At 41.7% G+C, this 18,055-nt stretch overlaps 3 protein-coding genes across 4 annotated transcripts in view; all 3 read left to right on the forward strand.

The window, feature by feature from the left end:
- LOC110496366 (partitioning defective 6 homolog gamma) overlaps positions 1 to 5,168 on the forward strand; it is a 44,307-nt gene extending 39,139 nt beyond the window's left edge. Inside the window, exon 3 of the mRNA XM_021572228.3 lies at positions 2,153 to 5,168. Coding sequence (XP_021427903.3) covers positions 2,153 to 3,195 — 1,043 coding nt within the window. The 3' untranslated portion in view covers positions 3,196 to 5,168. The remainder of the gene's footprint in view (positions 1 to 2,152) is intronic.
- Positions 5,169 to 5,263: 95 nt separating this feature from the next.
- On the forward strand, positions 5,264 to 9,410 carry LOC110496367 (biogenesis of lysosome-related organelles complex 1 subunit 4). Of its 2 annotated transcripts, none has more exons than XM_021572229.3 (5): positions 5,264 to 5,744; positions 5,906 to 5,977; positions 6,823 to 6,924; positions 7,080 to 7,214; positions 8,575 to 9,410. In XM_021572229.3, exons 1-5 carry the CDS (start codon positions 5,445 to 5,447, stop codon positions 8,662 to 8,664), a joined length of 699 nt encoding a protein of 232 aa, XP_021427904.2. In that variant the 5' UTR covers positions 5,264 to 5,444; the 3' UTR covers positions 8,665 to 9,410. The 2 variants fall into 2 exon arrangements, 1 of the variants encoding a protein (XP_021427904.2); XR_016488542.1 differs by having other exon boundaries at positions 5,366 to 5,744; positions 7,080 to 8,383.
- Positions 9,411 to 10,302: 892 nt separating this feature from the next.
- LOC110496368 (nuclear transport factor 2) lies at positions 10,303 to 17,002 on the forward strand. Its single transcript, XM_021572230.3, has 5 exons — positions 10,303 to 10,414; positions 10,833 to 10,953; positions 11,704 to 11,775; positions 11,878 to 11,976; positions 14,931 to 17,002. Exons 2-5 carry the CDS (start codon positions 10,855 to 10,857, stop codon positions 15,045 to 15,047), a joined length of 387 nt encoding a protein of 128 aa, XP_021427905.1. The 5' UTR covers positions 10,303 to 10,414; positions 10,833 to 10,854; the 3' UTR covers positions 15,048 to 17,002.
- Positions 17,003 to 18,055: the final 1,053 nt, after the last annotated feature.

Below are 18,055 nucleotides of genomic sequence, written 5' to 3' on the forward strand. Positions count from 1 at the left end.
TAGGAACTAACACACTTTTCCAGCAGAGGGAACACATCTATACCACGTGACCATATGGTTATCCCACTTGCATATGCTATTACGTCAAACACATACACCCAGGCAAGTGTCCACCCCAGGAGGGACTATGACTCGTGGCCCATTGCCATGGAAGTGGTGGATGCCCCCCCCCCCCCCCCCGTAGGACCTCTAGTTCCTGTTCCTGCAGCACTGTGCTTCACACTGTCCGGACAAACTTCCTCCTTGGATCTGGATCAACACAGCTAGCAGTACAGACATGTCCTGAGAGGAAGGTCACAGGATGAGTTTATTATGCCTGAGCAGTCCTCTCACTATCATACTGTTTCTCTGTTTCTGGCATTCTCTGTCTCTCCATGTCTCTCTTTATTTCTCTTCCTGCCATTGTCAAGCTGGATAGATAGTAGCTACCTAATGTCATTTTCAGTGAGTGTTTTACATTTTACAAGAGGAAGTGAATGAGAGAAATTGTGCAAATGAACAAAGTTGTGATGAATGCTTTTCTGAAGGAAGAGCATTATGTGTATAAGGAGCAGAGGGGAGAAGAAAGGGGGGGGGGGGTGCTAGTAGGAAGTACAGGGAAAGAAATGGCATCTGTACAGAACTCATCCAGAGCTTTTTGACTTCTCAAACACGGCAGAAAGACGTAAGATATCTGATGGCAAAAATGTTGTGGTGAATTGCATACAGGTGTAACTTCATCACCTCATGTGCGCTGCACAACAGAGACTTACCGATAGATATACAATGCTTTGGACTAACCAGCTCCCGCTTTCTCATGTTATGCTATTTACAAACAAACACGTGACTGGCTCAACTGTTCATAATGTGAGGGGTGGAATGAAAAGGGCAATCTGCTTTGTCTCCGAACGTAATGCACAAGTTGACTGTAGGTATTAACTTAAAAAGTTGCTATAAATATTCAAATGTATTGAACAACTTCAAAGAAGTAGTTTTGACAGTATTGAAAAACCATCCTGTGTTTTTTTTTCTCCAAATACCCCAGTATATCGTATACCGCCTAAGCCTAGACATATTGGGTTGGTTGAAATGTTTTTATATATTTTTTAAAAAAAATAGTTTTGCTTGAACACACTCCGTTGCCCTTGCTTGCAGACAGCGAGTCGTGTACAACTGAAGCTCAGAATGATCGGTATTCCAACTGTAATCCCATCCTGGTGTTTGATTACAACTGTTCTTCCTGTGGCTCTGGTCCACCCCACTGACTGCAGAGCTACACCAGACCAGCACAGCACTCGTCAGGCTTTCTCTACGGCCCAGAGTGCAACAGGGTCTGCCACAAGTTCAGCCCAGTTGAAGCTTTGTTCTGAAGTGGAGGGAAAGGATTTCACAGTAAACAAGCTGCGGAGTTTTAATGATAAACTTCCCTTTGTCCTCAACTCCTTGTGTGGGTGTTTCTTTAGAGTGGGACTGGTAAACAGTCAGTACGCTGTGACTCTGGTCCCATTTTGGCCATGGTTTGGCTTGGCAGGCAGGCAGGGCCTCCCCAACAGCAGCTGTCTAAGCAGTACCAGTAAAGCGGGACAGCACTGTCAGCACAGACAGGAACGCCCCACACACACACACACCCCCACGCTGTCAGCTCTGCTCTGCCCTCTCAGCGTTTTATTAATGACTCTAGGACTGCAATCTGGAATGTATTGGCAGCTTCACTATTCTGTTGTGTTGATGTCCCAAGTCTGGAATAAAGTTAATCTGTGTTCATGTTGTCATCTTGCAGTTTTATGTGTGTTTTGGTCATTTGTCCATTTTTAAAAACATGAAGGGTTGATGCTTGCTTTACCCAGGGGTAGAGTTAGAGGAGTTTGGACTAAGACCTGTTGACGTGTATGGTAATGAGCACTGCGTACATTTCTTGCTACAAATAAAACCTTTATGTATTGTGTTCTTTCAAAGGAAAACATCTGCTCACCATTTGAGGCTCATATGCTTCAAGTGAAGTGTCCCTGAGAGCTAAGCTGTTCTAAGTAGTTCTGTTCCGTGAGCAGTTGTTTTCTCCTGTCTCCCAGAGGCCTTAAGGGGTTCTATATTTTCTGTGTTTCAGTTCTTAGCAGTTCTGTTCTGGGTTTCAGAAAAGGCTCTAACCAGTTCTATGTCTCCTGTTGTGTTTCAGAGGAGGTCGACTACAGCAGCTATGGGACTCACTCTCTGACACGAAAGAAGAAGGCTGTGGTGGCGCTGCGGAATGACGTCAACAGGAAGCGACCTCACATCCGTATTGGCATGCCGCAGGACTTCCGGCCAGTCTCCTCCATCATCGATGTGGACATCTTGCCAGAGTCCCACCGCCGCGTTCGCCTCTACCGCCATGGTTCTGACAAACCCCTGGGGTTCTACATCCGGGATGGGACAAGCGTACGGGTGACGCCCCATGGCCTGGAGAAGGTGCCTGGGATTTTTATCTCCCGCATGGTGCCTGGGGGCCTGGCTGAGAGCACGGGCCTGCTGGCCGTCAATGACGAGGTCCTGGAGGTCAATGGCATTGAGGTGACTGGGAAGACGCTAGACCAGGTAACGGACATGATGATCGCCAACAGTCACAACCTGATTGTCACAGTGAAGCCGGTGAACCAGCGGAACAATGTGGTGCGAGCCAGCCGGATATCCGGCAGCTCCGGTCAGTCGTCAGACAGCAGCGGTTCCACTGGCTACCCCAGCCTGTCCACCGCAGCAATGGCGACCGGTGCCCATGGCTACCCCGACGAGCTGGAAAGCGATGAGGAGTCAGACATCGTTATTGAGAGCACCCTCAAGCGGCCGTCGAGGCGCTCCAGCGCATCAATAGTGTCCGTGGCTTCAAGAACGTCACGCTCCCATACCCAAGCCCCTCCCCAGGCCCCCGTGGAACCCACCAACCCCCCGATCCGACCCCTCTCTGTGGTTTCCACCTCCTCCTCCCACTCCCAGCCCAGCCTCAATGGCCTTTCTCACCACGGCAGCCTCAGCTACATGCTGCACAGGGACCTGAACCTCCAGCAGCCCCAGTTACAGAACCCGCAGCATCACCAAACCCAGCACCACAGCAGCAACCCAGCCCTCCGGGAGAGCAACAGCAGCCTGCACAAAATCCTCAGCACCATGAGGACGGACCCTCGACACAGCCTGGCTCTGCCCCGGGGAGGGGTGGAAGAGGATGGCACCGTCATCACCCTATAATACACACACACCTCCACTAATAATACACACATACACACACACATTGGACGTGAGCTGGAGCATCCCCTGCCCGGTATACCCACCATGAGAATGAACGTTGTTCCTCAAACCTCCTACTAATTTTGTTACATTTTTTATAAAACAAATAAGGACAGTTTATTCTGTATTGTTTGAGTTTTAAGGTTTTCAATGTCTTGTAAATGAGCATTTTAGGCCACTAATGTGTAGGCCTGATGGGGTTCACCTGCTATCCTTTAGTGGCCACTTTTAATCTGAACCTCTATCTCCTTTTTGGGACCAACTTTGAGCTTTTGTTTTTAAGAAAAATTCAATGTTTCTGTACAATGCTGCCTGTCTACTGATTCTCTATATCTGTATTTTACATGTGGATTCACAGGTGATTTATATTCTCCAATAAATTATTCTAAGCTTTAATAAGGAGAAGTGTTGGATCATCACATGTACTAAAACTCTTACTTCCCTTACCAGCAGTCATTTATACCTGGTACATTTTGAACTGCTATCAAGCAATACTTCCTACACTGAACATAGTCTATATCCTGTTTCGTCTTCTCCACTGGTTGTCTGTTTTTGGAGCTCCAGGAATGCAACATGCTCTCTGGAAAAAAGCCACTATCTGACTAGCACCCCTCTCACTTCACCGCTAATGAATCGTTATCTTTACTGTTTACTCACCTGCTTAGCTGTGAACCCTGTTAGTTACAGCAGGCAGGGGGATGTGAACCCTGTTACAGAAGACAGGGGGATGTGAACCCTGTTACAGCAGGCAGGACTGCTAAAAGGTGAAGGTGATAACACCTGAATCTGCATCTGCTTAACCTCACTCATTCACTTTCCTACACTGTGTTGGGCACACACATTGAGACCCATGTATGGATCCAGTGGTACTTTGGTTAACAAGCATCATCTATCCATCCATGGTATGGTTAACTTTCATAGAGTACATGGATTCTGTGGGACACTAAGCCATCATCCATAGGTGGTTTGATTTTTGTATGGGATTCTTCTCACCAGTATTCACATTGTAGTTCAAGGCTTTTAAGCTGTCAAGGTTTGCAAAGTATTATTTTTTAAAGTCTTATTGTTGTTTCAACGCTTTAAATCTCCAGGATTAACATTGGATTATCACCCTATTTTGGTTCACAAATATGTCATTTGTGTTGCTCTTTCCTTTTCCTCTCCCCATAGGCTGCTTTGGTTACCTTGACACTGTTCTTATGACCATAGTGCGGTTATTCCATGCATATCTTTACTGTGCACAGTCAGTTCAACCCTGTTGAGTAGTGCTATAATGTGTTGGTCACTTCCCCCTTCTGGTAGTACCCTGTACCATCGATTGTGTGAGCCAACATATTCACGCCTAGGAAATATTACAGGTTTTATATTTATTACAGAAACATCTAGATTTTTCTGGAATAATGTCTATTGTTTTACTGTCTTTTTAATGTACATACGGATTTTATAATAGATTTTTACAAGGGAAAAATAATGACATAAGAACAAATAATTCCATGAGGTGTTATGGTACGAGGATGATTATGATGGGGAATATTTCAGCATATCATGTAAACTGGACTGTTTTTATTCTATGGGATGATGATGATGCTGTACAGACATTGCTATACATTCTCCACACTTATTGGAGAAAAGGTTTGTAAAACACTTTGTGCCTTTTTAATTCATTTTAGTCCAGATATGTACTGAGCACTCAAATGTAAACAACAATTGAATGGATATTAGGGCTTGATCTGTAATTGATCAATCAATATTTAGTAGGCCTAGTTGCTCTTTCAACATAGTAAACCGTAAGTATCACTTCAACTAATTTCCACAGTTGAAATTCAAACCCTTAATGCAATTAATTTGAATTGTATTGTGAATATTGTGTTTATATTTTCTTACTGTTTTGTACGTTTTGGGAGATACATTTTGAAATAAAGGTTTAAAATGCACTTGCTGTCCAGATTTTCATTCCAATTTTCTACTGTGGAAAGTTGACTCATTGTTTCCTGTGTTTTTACATGTTTCTAATGGCGATTGAGTCATCAGATTTCAGTATTCAACTTCAGAGGAAATTAGTGAGAAATAGCCCTGATTTAACATGGCTCCTTTTCGCTTAGCTCTACCTGATCCTTGTAAGCCGCCATCAACATATTCAACCACGTGATTTAATCAGCTGACAATCATAACACGGTAGCTGAAAACAAAAATAAACAAAAGGGGGAAAGATGGAGCCTAGGATGGAAAATAGGGTAGATGTTCTCTCCCCGCTGGAGGAGTCCAGTGCCGAGGTGAGTCGGGACAGTGGCATCGTGTCGCAGAGTGTGAGCAGTTTATCCATGTTGAGTGAGGCCCTAAGCAATGGTACCGTGTCGCAAAGCCCCAGCTTCGACGCAGCAGTCTTGCGGAGTCCGAGCTTCAACTCCGAGGAACCCGACACGGACCCAGACCACAACGAGGAGGATGATATCCTGAGACACACTACCCTAAGTTACTCCTCTTACATCAGAGATACTGCTGGAGACGAGGTTAGTATTAATCAACCTTTCTGATGGATGTAAAATATATAATACTGTCTATGCTGGGAGGTGCAATAGCGCTAGCCAAAGCTAGCTATAACTGGATACGCGTGACAAGAGAAATGTCACTTGACTGGTTATAACCATGTCCTGCTTTCTATACCCCACAGATCCTGGGTTTGGAGAAAAGTCTGGAGGAAATGCTTACTAGGGTGGATGAATTTGTTGGAATGCTTGACATGGTACGTGCTCAAAGATCGGCAGTATTTGAAATATGTATTTCGTTTACTTGAGTAATTTGTATTACACAAGGCTGAACTGCACTCTATTGTGTTTTTTAACAAGATACTTTCAGGAGCTGTAATTTGTATTTTCAAAATACTAAAATCCTTTTCTATACAATTTATTTTTTTATAGCGCTTCAGTTTTGTGGGCCCCTCACCCTGCATTGGTATCAGAAGTCTGATGGCACTATGGTGTGATAAAATAATCTGCGAAATCAGGGCTGTCCAACCCTGATCCTGGAGAGCTGCCATCCTGTAGGTTTTCACTCCAACCCTAATCTAACACACCTGATTTGTAATAATTAGCTGGTTGATAAACTGAACCAGGTTAGTTACAACTGTGGTTGGAGCGAAAAGATACAAGGTACCTACCTCTCCAGGAACAGGGTTGGACACCCCTGTGCCGAATTAACTGCATATAATTGTATATGTAAAAATGGACATTTGCAAAACATGCTGAGTATTATTGTAATGAGTTCTGACTGACACAAGGCTTATAATACCCAGTGTGCTTTGCAGTTCATTTTGGTATGTTCATTTTCACATTTTGGTAATTTAACTGACGCTTATCCAGAGTGACTAACAGTCAGTGCATTCAACTAGAGCAAGTCAAATGTTTCTGTAACCGTTACTTATTGAGAATGTTGTTGCTGTTTGGGCCGACTACTTGGAAATGTATTTCTGTATTTTGTAGTTTGATACATAGCTTTTTATGGTACATTGTAATTTGTGCGCATCCCTGTATGTGCTGCTCATGTCTGTGAAAGTGGGTGAGAGATACAATTTTCTTGTTCTGGTTATAGATCCGCAACGACACATCACAGATTGTCAACGAGAACCTACCTCAAATACATAGAAAATCAGAAGAGATGAGACAAATATACAGAAAGATTGACAAGTTGGATGTAAGTGTGATTTACTTAACGTAATTGTTAATGACCAGGATGATGTCATTGAAATCCTGACATGATCTGTGTACCAAATGACACCCTATTCTCTATATTTGGTGCACAGATATGGTAGTTCTGTATCTGACCCTGTTCCCTGGTGTTGTGTCCAGGTGTTTGTGAAGATGGTGGGTGCCAATGTGAATGTCATGGAGGAGCATGTCACTCAGGCAGAGAAGGAACAAGGAACCCTGCCGGGCGCCTTCAGAAAGATCTTCCGTACCATTAGTGTCCCGAGCTTTCTAAATGTGAGGAGTCAATCAATCAATGCACATCTCAGTCAACCATTAAGGCAATATCCATTTGGAGTGTAAATGCTGTATTCCTATACTTAATCACTATCCCCCTGAACCAGTATCTCTGTGTTTTTTTTTATTTTATTTAACCATTATTTAACTAGACAAGTCAGTTCTGAACAAATTATTATTTACAATGACGGCTTAACCTGGCCTAACCCGCACAATGCTGGGCCAATTGTGCGCCGCCCTATGGGACTCCCAATCACGACCGGGTGTGTTACAGCCTGGAATCGAACCAGGGTCTGTAGTGACGCCTCTAGCAAAGTCTTCTGTAACACCCAAGAAGTTCCAACTCAAACTGTCATTCACCAGCTCTGCAAGCGTTATAATGTCAAAATACATTTGCTGATCACCAATTGTGGAGTTTCGCTGAGCAACTATCTTCATTTTCTCCAGTTACGGCCGGTATGTACTTCCAAAAAAAGGTATAAATAAGAATGTACAAGCATCTGAAAAAAAAGCCTATTTGGCACCTCCAATCACTCATTATTGCCACGCACAGGTCGGAAGTCTATAACAGCTCAAAACATTGGAGGTGCCGAAGAGGCATTTTTTTAGTTGCTTATACAAAATGTCCATAACGTCAGTACATCAAAATCAAATGTTTATTGTCACATGGGGGCAGCAGGTAGCCTAGTTAGAGTGTTGGACTAGTAACCGAAAGGTTGCAAGATCGAAACCCCAAGCTGACAAGGTAAAAATCTGTCGTTCTGCCTTTGAACAAGGCAGTTAACCCACTGTTCCTAGGCCGTCATTGAAAATAATAATTTGTTCTTAACTGACTTGCCTAGTTAAATAAAAGTTTTAAAAATACATGAAATGCTGAATACAACAGTTGTAGACCTTACTGTGAAACACTACCCTGCCAAGCGACACACTGCTTGCTTAGTCCGGAAGCCAGCCGGACCAATGTGTCAGAGGGAACACTATACAACTGGTGACTGAAGTCAGCGTGCATGCACCTGGCCCGCCACAAGGAATCGCTAGAGCGCGATGGGACAAGGACATCCCGACCGGCCAAACCCTCCCCTAACCTGGACAACGCTGGCCCAATTGTGCGCCGCCTCATGGGTCTCCCGGTCGTGGCTGGCTGCGACACAGCCTGGGGTCGAACCCGGGTGTGTAGTGACGCCTTAGACTGCTGTGCCACTCGGGAGACTCTATAATAATGAAATGTTAGTTGTCCATTGCTCTGTGGATATATTTGTATTTTCAGAACTGCATTGTTGGTTAAGGGCTTGTAAGTAAGCATTTCACGGTTGTATTTGGCACGTGACTTAATTTATTTCCATAACTTTTGTCTCTACAGAAACCAGCCAGCCCCAGTAGGCAGCAGCATCAGGAGCTTCCCCCAGTGTTGAGAACAGATGATTATTTCATCTCACACCCAGGACACTGAAAGCTTGTCTCAAATAGCACCCTATTCCTTACATATTGTATTACCCATTGTTTTCTGGTCAACAATAGTGCACTATATAGGGAATAGGGTGCCATTTTAGGAGGCTATTTGAAACAGATGCCTGCAGCTCCCACACATCGCACATGCAATGGTCAGCCTGACTCCTCTTCAGGTGACCTCAGTCTGTATGGCTGTCTTAACTGGACCAGAGCCATAGATGGATACGGCTCTGGACCTGACTATAGACAATAATACTAGTGTCCTCTGGACTGGAGGATCTGACAGTACAACAGTTTCAACAAGCAATATAGTGTTGGCTCTCAAGACGCTGAAGAAATCAGACGATGCGGACACCTGAAAAAGGAAAATTGTGTTATTGATCTGAAGACTTCTTCAGACTGTTTTTCAAGTGCCTCTGAGTGTTTCCCTTTATTTTATTGCGTGGTCGGTCACCTGTTGAATTAAATTGCTATAAGGAAAATGTTATTAATCGTCACACTTGTACTCTCACCAATCGTATGATTTGAAGTATATGATGTTCAAGCTTGAGTAAACCTTAACATGACGTTTTTATAATGCTATTGTTTCCTGTTTGTATGGCCTAATACTGGAGTGGAATTGGCACTTAGTCATTCTCAACACACTGCACCAAGCAACATTTATTTGTTGAACATATTTTGTAATAGTTGTATATTCTTTGATACTTTTGTCACTCATGATCATCATACTAAATAATTATCAACAAAGTGGTTTCTTCCTTATTGACTTTATCAGTAAACCATCTGGAAAGCTGTTACTGAGTTTCACACCACCACAGATATCAAAATATATCAGAGGAATACACAGCTAGCTGCTACATAAAGCACTTGTTGAAAACTAAACTATTTTATGTCACTTTCTCCTTGCTACAAAGAGCTCATGTGTAAAATAACTAATAACTAAATAAAAATGTGTTCTTAACTGACTTGCCTAGTTAAATAAAGGCTAAATTAAAAACATCTGATTCTCAATGCTATATATTTTTTTTTTTATTTCACCTTTATTTAACCAGGTAGGCAAGTTGAGAACAAGTTCTCATTTACAATTGCGACCTGGCCAAGATAAAGCAAAGCAGTTCGACACATACAACGACACAGAGTTACACATGGAGTAAAACAAACATACAGTCAATAATACAGTATAAACAAGTCTATATACGATGTGAGCAAATGAGGTGAGATAAGGGAGGTAAAGGCAAAAAGGCCATGGTGGCAAAGTAAATACAATATAGCAAGTAAAACACTGGAATGGTAGATTTGCAATGGGAGAATGTGCAAAGTAGAAATAAAAATAAAATATTTAAAAAAATAATAATATAAAAGTATACATTGTCATATCCATTAACTCACAGTTGTCCATGTAGGAATTTGTTCTTAACTGATTTGCCTGGTTAAATAAAAAATATTCTCAATGTTATACAAAAGTATTAATTGTCATTAAAAATAACATTTAATGTACATTTCATTATCAATGGGCTGAAAATAATTGAGCTACCAAGGTTGGTTGCACTTTGGTATTTCTCCCAAATCATTTTGATGGAAACGCCCATTTGGGTGCCATTCCCGCTCGTAGGTACCCGTCAATCAAGCCGAAGAGCGCATCTATTGGTTGTTTGGCCCCAGTATATGACAACACAAGTTTTTTTCTCCGGATGAAGCGGGAGAGACCTGTTGTGCATCCACACTGGATTACTAGCAAGTTGCATATTAAGGTAAGTTCCATATGAAGTTTTACACAACTATTCAACAATAAAACATGTAGTTTATAGGGGAAATTATTCTTTGCAACACAAAGTAAAAGTTTAGTTGTCTTTTTCTGAGTGGAATAATGTACTGACATTAAACTAGTTAGCGAGCTAGCTTGCTACTGTATATAACTAGTTCGCTATGTAACGCAGTATTCATTCCGTTAACTGACGTTAGCTAGTGTTTCCAGTTTTGAGATCTAGCTAGCTAGTTAGCCATTCTCGTGCTCATGTTCTCTTGATAAGTGGATAAATACATGATGACACTGTAAAGTTTTATCTTTTCCATTCATTATAATTCAGAATGATTCTGCAACACGTGGAATGTGCTCATCAGAGATGCGCTGTTGGCTACGTCATATTCAAGTCGCATTTTCCTCTCCAGATTCCTACCTGCACTTTGAATCATGGCAAGCAAACCGGTTTGGGAGCAGATAGGTGCAGGCTTTGTGCAACATTATTACCAACAATTTGATTCTGATAGAACCAAACTCGCCGATCTCTATGTGAGTATTTACATTTCAACACAGTTAGAGATGTGTAATGGTGTTTCATGGACCAACCTTGTCTGGAAACCTGGGGTGACTCTCCGCTCTTAATTCCTTGCCTACTTCACTTGGACTCTCTCCTTCAAATAACCCTACAGTTTTCAGCTTTGCTCATGTGAACCACAATCCCAACGCTGTGTTTTAACGTTTAGAAACGTCAATCATTGCTTACAATATGGCTTCTGAAACATATGGCCCTTTCATCATCGAGAAAAAAAGCATTAAAATATACTTACTGTTGCAATTTTTCAAGATCCATACAGCTATGGGTACTGCAAGCGATGCGTGTTAATGTTCAGATTGAGTGTCAGGACTCTTAACTCCCCTGTACAGAAGATGTGTAATGGATTGGAATTGAGTCATGTCGAGTCATGTTCAAGGGCTATCCTCCGAAGTGCTTTGAGAAAGTGGCATGGATGAGAGGATATAAGGAATCGAGGAAAACTTTTGAGATGGACCCATGGGGTGTATTCATTGGTCAGATTCCGTTGCAAAACATTTGGGTTGGTAACCGTTTACTCCAAGCGGAAAACATTTTACAACGAAAACAAGAATTTCTATTGGTCTAATTCAGGTAGGTCCCTCCCATTCCGCAAAGCGTCTTGCAACGGAATCTAACTAATGAATACACAGCTGCTCATGTTGTTCAGTGTGTAACTGATGTGAGAGCTCGCTGTCTTAATAAATTATTGATGTTTGTGTGTCCAGACTGATGCGTCATGTTTAACATGGGAAGGAGTTGGTTTCCAGGGGCATAAAGCCATTATGGAGAAGATCACTGTAAGTGACATCTTCATTTAAACTTCAAAGTAATTATAATGTATAGCCTAATTATTTTAACATGGTACAGACATAAAATACCTCTTCTCTCCCTTACTGCAGAGCTTACCGTTCCAGTCAATTCAGCACAGCATCACCGCACAGGACCACCAGCCCACGCCAGACAGCTGTGTAATGAGCATGGTGATGGGACAGCTCAAGGTAGGTCATTTCAAATGTAGTGGACACACGTTGAGTGACTTGCTGGTGTAACAGGGAGATCGTAACAGAAACTCACCCACAGCTTGAGGTGGCGCCAGTGATTTGCATCCTTTTCAGTGGCACAACTGGTGTATATATTGTCAAGTTGACAGTCATGTGTGTTAACTGTTTGTAGCAGAGGATTGTAGTCAAGCCAAGTCAGAGGCGAGTTGAGAGAATAAGCTAACACAGTGACGCGGGTTACAGTGGTGCCGTGACCTGGATCCACAGTTAAGCTTAGATCAAAGGCTGGGGTCAATGTAGTGCAAGTTTAGAGGGGCGAGAGTAACTGAGTGACATCGAACCAGAAACTCACCAACTGCTTGAAATGACCCTACTTTAAGCCCAGTCAAAGACAAGTTGAGGAAAGGAAAGAAGCTGCTAAGCTAGCATAGTGACACTGGTGAACCTGGGTACAAAAAATGCCACAAAATAAAGATGGATATCTGCACACTTGGGCTGAAACGTTGCACAATAAATTGCAGGAACATTCATCGGTGTCTTTGTTTCACCGCTGAACATGGAAGGAGCTGCTCCTGTTTTCATTTTAATACCACTTAAAGACACTTGAGCTTAACTGTAATCAATTTTAGAATCAAATCGATGGTTCTTATTGTGGTTAATTTCTACTGTATGTAATGATTAGGGTTGCACATTTTGGGGAATATTCAGAGGGAAACTTTCCATGGGAATTAACGGAAATATATATGCAAATTAATATATTTTTAAATGTAATGTTTTTTTGCATTGGATATTTACCATGTCATATGGAGACATATTTTTACCTTGAGTAGACATAATTGCAAATGATTAAATCCTTCCAATAGAAATAAACAATTTAGTTACGAATTTAACTTTAATTAAATGAGTTGACTCTTCACATGGGAGGATTTCACTGAACAACAAAATAAAAGGAATATTGAATGATCCTCAATGATCCATCGCATCTCCCAAAAACATTTTCAACAAATCTGTGAAATGATAGTCCAGAAACTAAAGCTATGGTTGTCTTCCTCTCAAGCTTCCATGAGTTCTCCCTGGACCTCCTCAATGTCCACCTCTTGAACATCAGACTCTGAGACCTCATCTTCACTGTCAATTTCCAACCTTGTTGAGAATGGCTTGTTGTCAGGCTCAAAAAGCCTCAAATTTGCCTGGATGGCCACCAATTTTTCAACCCTTGTATTGTTCAGCCTGTTGCGTGCTTTGGTGTGTGTGTTCCCAAACAAGGACCAGTTGCGCTCTGAGGTGGTGGGATTTGGAGGATGATGGAGGCAACAGGGGAAAGAGCCTCAGATCCACAAAGACCCTTCCACCAGGTGGCTGATGAGATATGTTGGCACGAGTGCCATATTGCATCTCCATCCCAAAGCCCTTGCTTGGAAGTGTACTTCAGTGATCGGCAGCTTACCGATCACTGTACCTGTACATAGCCAAACTGTAAATAGCACACCCAACTACCTTATCCCCATATTGTTACTGATCTTTCTCACCCAGTATCTCTACTTGCCCATCATCTGCACATCAATCACTCCAATGTTAATGGTAAATTGTAATTATTTCACATCCATGGCCTATTTATTGCCTTACTCTTCTACATTTGCACACAGTGTACATGTCTTTTTCTATTGTGTTATTGACTGTGTTTATGTGTAACTGCTGTTTTTGTCGCACTGCTTTGCTTTATTTTGGTCAGTTCGCAGTTGTAAATGAGAACATGTTCTCAACTGGCCTACTTGGTTAAATAATGGTGAAATAAAAACTTTGCCAGACTGCCAAGAACCTTGCCCTCATCCAGGCCACGGTGGCGAGACACGGTAGTAATGACACCATAGACCTTGTTGATCGCTGCATCAGACAGGATGCTCTTGCCAGCATACCAACATGTACGCTGCGGTGTGTATTGGCTTTTTGATGTATTTCAGAACTGCAGATTCCTCTGCTTGGAGCAACAGTGAAGTGGGCAGGGCTGTATGGATTTCTTCTCCTACATACTGTTATAGGTTTTAGGAGTTTCAGGCTGCTTACCACTTCAGGCAGAAATCTTCACACTTTTTGATGCATTTCAGAACTGCAGATTCCTCTGCTTGGAGCAACAGTGAAGTGGGCAGGGCTGTACGGATTTCTTCTCTTACATCTGCAAGCAGAGTCTGAACATCAGACAGGATGGCATTGTCTCTCTCAATCCGTGCAATGGCTATTGCTGTAGGTTTCAGGAGTTTCAGGCTGCTTATCACTCTCTCCCAAAACACATCATCCAGGAGGATCCTCTTGATGGGGCTGTTTATATCGGCAGACTGTGATATGGCCAATTCTTGGAGACTCCTTCCCCTCCAGGAGACTGTCAAACGTGATGACAACACCACCCCAACGGGTGTTGCAGGGCAACTTCAATGTGTTGCTCTTATTCTTCACACTTTGCTTGATGAGGTAGATTGATGCCATAACTTGATGACTACTATTTACTAGTTAACAAAAAATGTATGTCATAAAATATATTCATCCCACCCAGTACTGTAAAAACTTACCAGAAAGCATGTAGTCTTTGGCTCAGACAGTGTAGTAGTGTGGACTCAATAGCATCTCATTAGTGTGCAAGATCTTGAGAATCAGCTGTACATGCGATGGACGAATGCACTGTGCATGCAGAGGGTTGCAGTTCCATTGTATTGCAGACAGTTTAACCAAAATATGCCACAAGACCTAGAATTGCCTTACATGTATAATACAATAAAGGTTCACCTTTATAAGCTAACTTTTTGGTGAATTTAAGCAAAATTCCCGGTCTTAACGTCACATGGAAAATTTCCTGAACATTTCCAGAAAGTTTCAGACCCTTTGCAACCCTAATAATGATAGATTAGTAAATTATATTGGTAGAGGATGATGCTCATCTGTTCTCTTTTCTTTAAAAGGCTGACACGGACCAGGTGATGGGTTTTCAACAAACGTTCCTGCTGAAGAACGTGGACAACAAATGGATCTGCACAAATGACATGTTCAGATTGGCACTACATAACTTTGGAGCATAGGAGGAAATGGAAGGATCATGTACCTTCCACAGAGTTAGCTTTTTATATTACTTTTCAACTTTACGTGTGTGTGAGAGAATGATTGTCAGATTCTTGTCTTCAATAAACTCATTAACCAGTTATTCTGTATTAGGAGGAAATTGAGACAAATGTGTTCTGCACAGTTAACTGCATACTGTTACAGTGGTGGTGAATTGTGATGTCCAGACTAGAGGTCTACCGATTATGATTTTTCAAGGCCAATACCGATTAATCGGCCAATTTTTAAAATGTGTGTGTGTGTATATATATATACACACACACACACATTTTTGTAATAATGACAATTGCAACAATACTGAATGAACACTTATTTTAACTTAATATAATACATATGGGCTTTTGGATGGGTGTTCCTACGGTGATTCCACAGGTTGGTGGTATTTTTTTTATTTAGCCATTGCTGACCCCATGCTTACATCTTTATCACAAATAAGACACCTTGCTTTCCCTGGTGCCAATTCCATGTAATAGTCCCACACTGGTGCTTTGCTTTTCTCTGCCATCTGTAAAGACAATGATACTGAAGAGTCTGCTTAGGAAATACTCTCATCTGTTTGAATAAAAATAGAGTTTAAGTTACCTGTGATGAATGTTGAAAACAAAAACTAATTTCTATATGCAGGAATTCCTATTTTTAATAATGGACATGGTAAGAATTGACTACCAAAGTGCGAGTCATAATTCCCATGACACCTAGCAAAATCTGAAAAGCGGTTCCTTCATTCATTCCATAGGATATTTTTAGATTCACTTAAAATAAGGTCTGTGTTTCGTGTAGGCTTACACCACCTTGCCAATTTTATAACTAGATATCCATAGGACAAGGTAATTCTGATCAATATTGGCTAAATATAAGCAAAGATCGTTTTTGTTTTGTAGATTTATGAAAATATGTTGACAAACGTTACCTTACCCTAGTGAGATTTACACGGGTATCAAAACCCCGAGGCGGTTTAAGCCTGCACGAAACACAGACATTATTTGAAGTAGATCAAGACATTCTCTATGGAAGACAGGAACGGTAAAATAACGAAGGAACTCCTTTCAAATGTAGCCGCAAGTTATTACATGAATTACAACGCGTCAACTATTTCTCTCTAAACCATATACCTTTGACTATTACGAGCCTGCTGCTGCCTACCACCCCTCAGTCAGACTGCTCTATCAAATATCAAATCATAGATTTAATAAACACACAGAAATACAAGCCTTAGGTCAAATCTGGAAACTATCACCTCGGGGTGGGATCCATGAGTCTAAATATTCCTGTCACATTGCACAACCTTCAATGTTGTGTCATAATTACGTACATTTCAGGCAAATTAGTTCGCAAAGAGCCAGGCGGCCCAAACTGTTGCATATACCCTGACTCTGCGTGCAATGAACACAAGAGAAATTACAATTTCACCTGGTTAATATTGCCTGCTAACCTGGATTTCTTTTAGCTAAATATGCAGGTTTAAAAATGTATACTTGTGTATTGATTTTAAGAAAGGCATTGATGTTTATGGTTAAGTACACATTGGAGCAACGACAGTCGTTGATTGATTGTTTTTTATAAGATAAGTTTAATGCTAGCTAGCAACTTACCTTGGCTTACTGCATTCACGTAACAGGCAGGCAGGCGTTGGACTAGTTAACTGTAAGGTTGCAAGATTGGTTCCCCTGAGCTGACAAGGTAAAAAAATAATCCTAGGCCGTCATTGAAATTAAGAATGTGTTCTTAACTGACTTGCCTAGTTAAATAAAGATTAAATAAAGGTGTAAAAAAAATGGCACCCAGAAATACCGATTTCCAATTGTTATAAAAACTTGACATCGGCCCTAATTAATCGGCCATTCCGATTAATTGGTCGACCTCTAGTCCAGACATGGTGCACAGGAATACAACATAATAAATTCATTCCCAAATACGTTTCTGGTACGATTTGCCTTATTCTGTTACTCAAACTATAGTATTAGTTCCCAATATTGGATAACATTTCATCCATACATGCCTTGTTATTAGGAAATGGCACCCTATAAAACCCTCAAACTCAACTTTGGACCGCGAAGCCAGTTCCACAGCATTTTTTCATTGTTCCTTTATAAATCAGGGACTGATTTAGACCTGGGACACCAGGCATGAGTAATTCAGGTAGAACAGAAAACCGGGATGCGCCGTGCCTTGTAGGGTAAGAGTCGAGTATCCCTTCTGTAGTAAAGTATAGGGTACCATTTCAAACGCAGTTTAACTAGGGAAGATCTCAATTGGCTACTCCTCGCGTCCTCTCATCTCCTCAAAACCAATTAGATGAGAAAGCCTGAGGTCCCTCCCCTCTGACCTCCAATGGGTTGAGTAGGAGACAAGTGGAGGATGTGAGGATTATGCAATTGATCTTCCCATAGTCTTCTGCAAAGGTATAAACTGCCTCCTACGTGCAGCCAGCTGCAGTGTACCGATCGCTGCAGCTGTACACAGCCCATCTGCAAATAGCCCAACCAACTACCTACCTACCTCATCCCCATATTTGTTTTTGTTTTTCTGCTCTTTTGCACACCAGTATTTCTACTTGCACATCCTCATCTGCACATACATCACTCCAGTGTAAATTGATAAATTGTAATTGTACCTCGCCACTATTGGCCTATTTATTGCCTTACCTCCTTACTTCATTCGCACACACTGTATACAGATTTTTCTATTGTGTTATTGACTATGATTGTTTATCCCATGTGTAACTCTGTTTGTTGCACTGCTTTGCTTTCTTGGACAGGTCGCAGTTGTAAATGAGAACTTGTTCTCAACTGGCCTACCTGGTTTTTTATTTTTTTATTTCACCTTTATTTAAGCAGGTAGGCAAGTTGAGAACAAGTTCTCATTTACAATTGCGACCTGGCCAAGATAAAGCAAAGCAGTTCGACACATACAACGACACAGAGTTACACATGGAGTAAAACAAACATACAGTCAATAATACAGTATA

This window comes from Oncorhynchus mykiss, chromosome 18, assembly GCF_057628025.1.
Source record: "Oncorhynchus mykiss isolate SJ-2025 chromosome 18, ASM5762802v1, whole genome shotgun sequence".
NCBI lineage: Eukaryota > Metazoa > Chordata > Actinopteri > Salmoniformes > Salmonidae > Oncorhynchus > Oncorhynchus mykiss.

Excerpts from the sequence above, each read along its gene's own strand:
- LOC110496368 (XM_021572230.3), top strand. The coding sequence starts at position 10,855 with ATGGCAAGCAAACCGGTTTGGGAGCAGATAGGTGCAGGCTTTGTGCAA. Across the intron at positions 10,954-11,703 it reads CCAAACTCGCCGATCTCTAT|ACTGATGCGTCATGTTTAAC; the intron begins GTGAGTATTTAC and ends TTGTGTGTCCAG. Across the intron at positions 11,776-11,877 it reads CCATTATGGAGAAGATCACT|AGCTTACCGTTCCAGTCAAT; the intron begins GTAAGTGACATC and ends CCCTTACTGCAG.
- LOC110496367 (XM_021572229.3), top strand. The coding sequence starts at position 5,445 with ATGGAGCCTAGGATGGAAAATAGGGTAGATGTTCTCTCCCCGCTGGAG. Across the intron at positions 5,978-6,822 it reads TTGTTGGAATGCTTGACATG|ATCCGCAACGACACATCACA; the intron begins GTACGTGCTCAA and ends TTCTGGTTATAG. Across the intron at positions 7,215-8,574 it reads GTGTCCCGAGCTTTCTAAAT|AAACCAGCCAGCCCCAGTAG; the intron begins GTGAGGAGTCAA and ends TTGTCTCTACAG.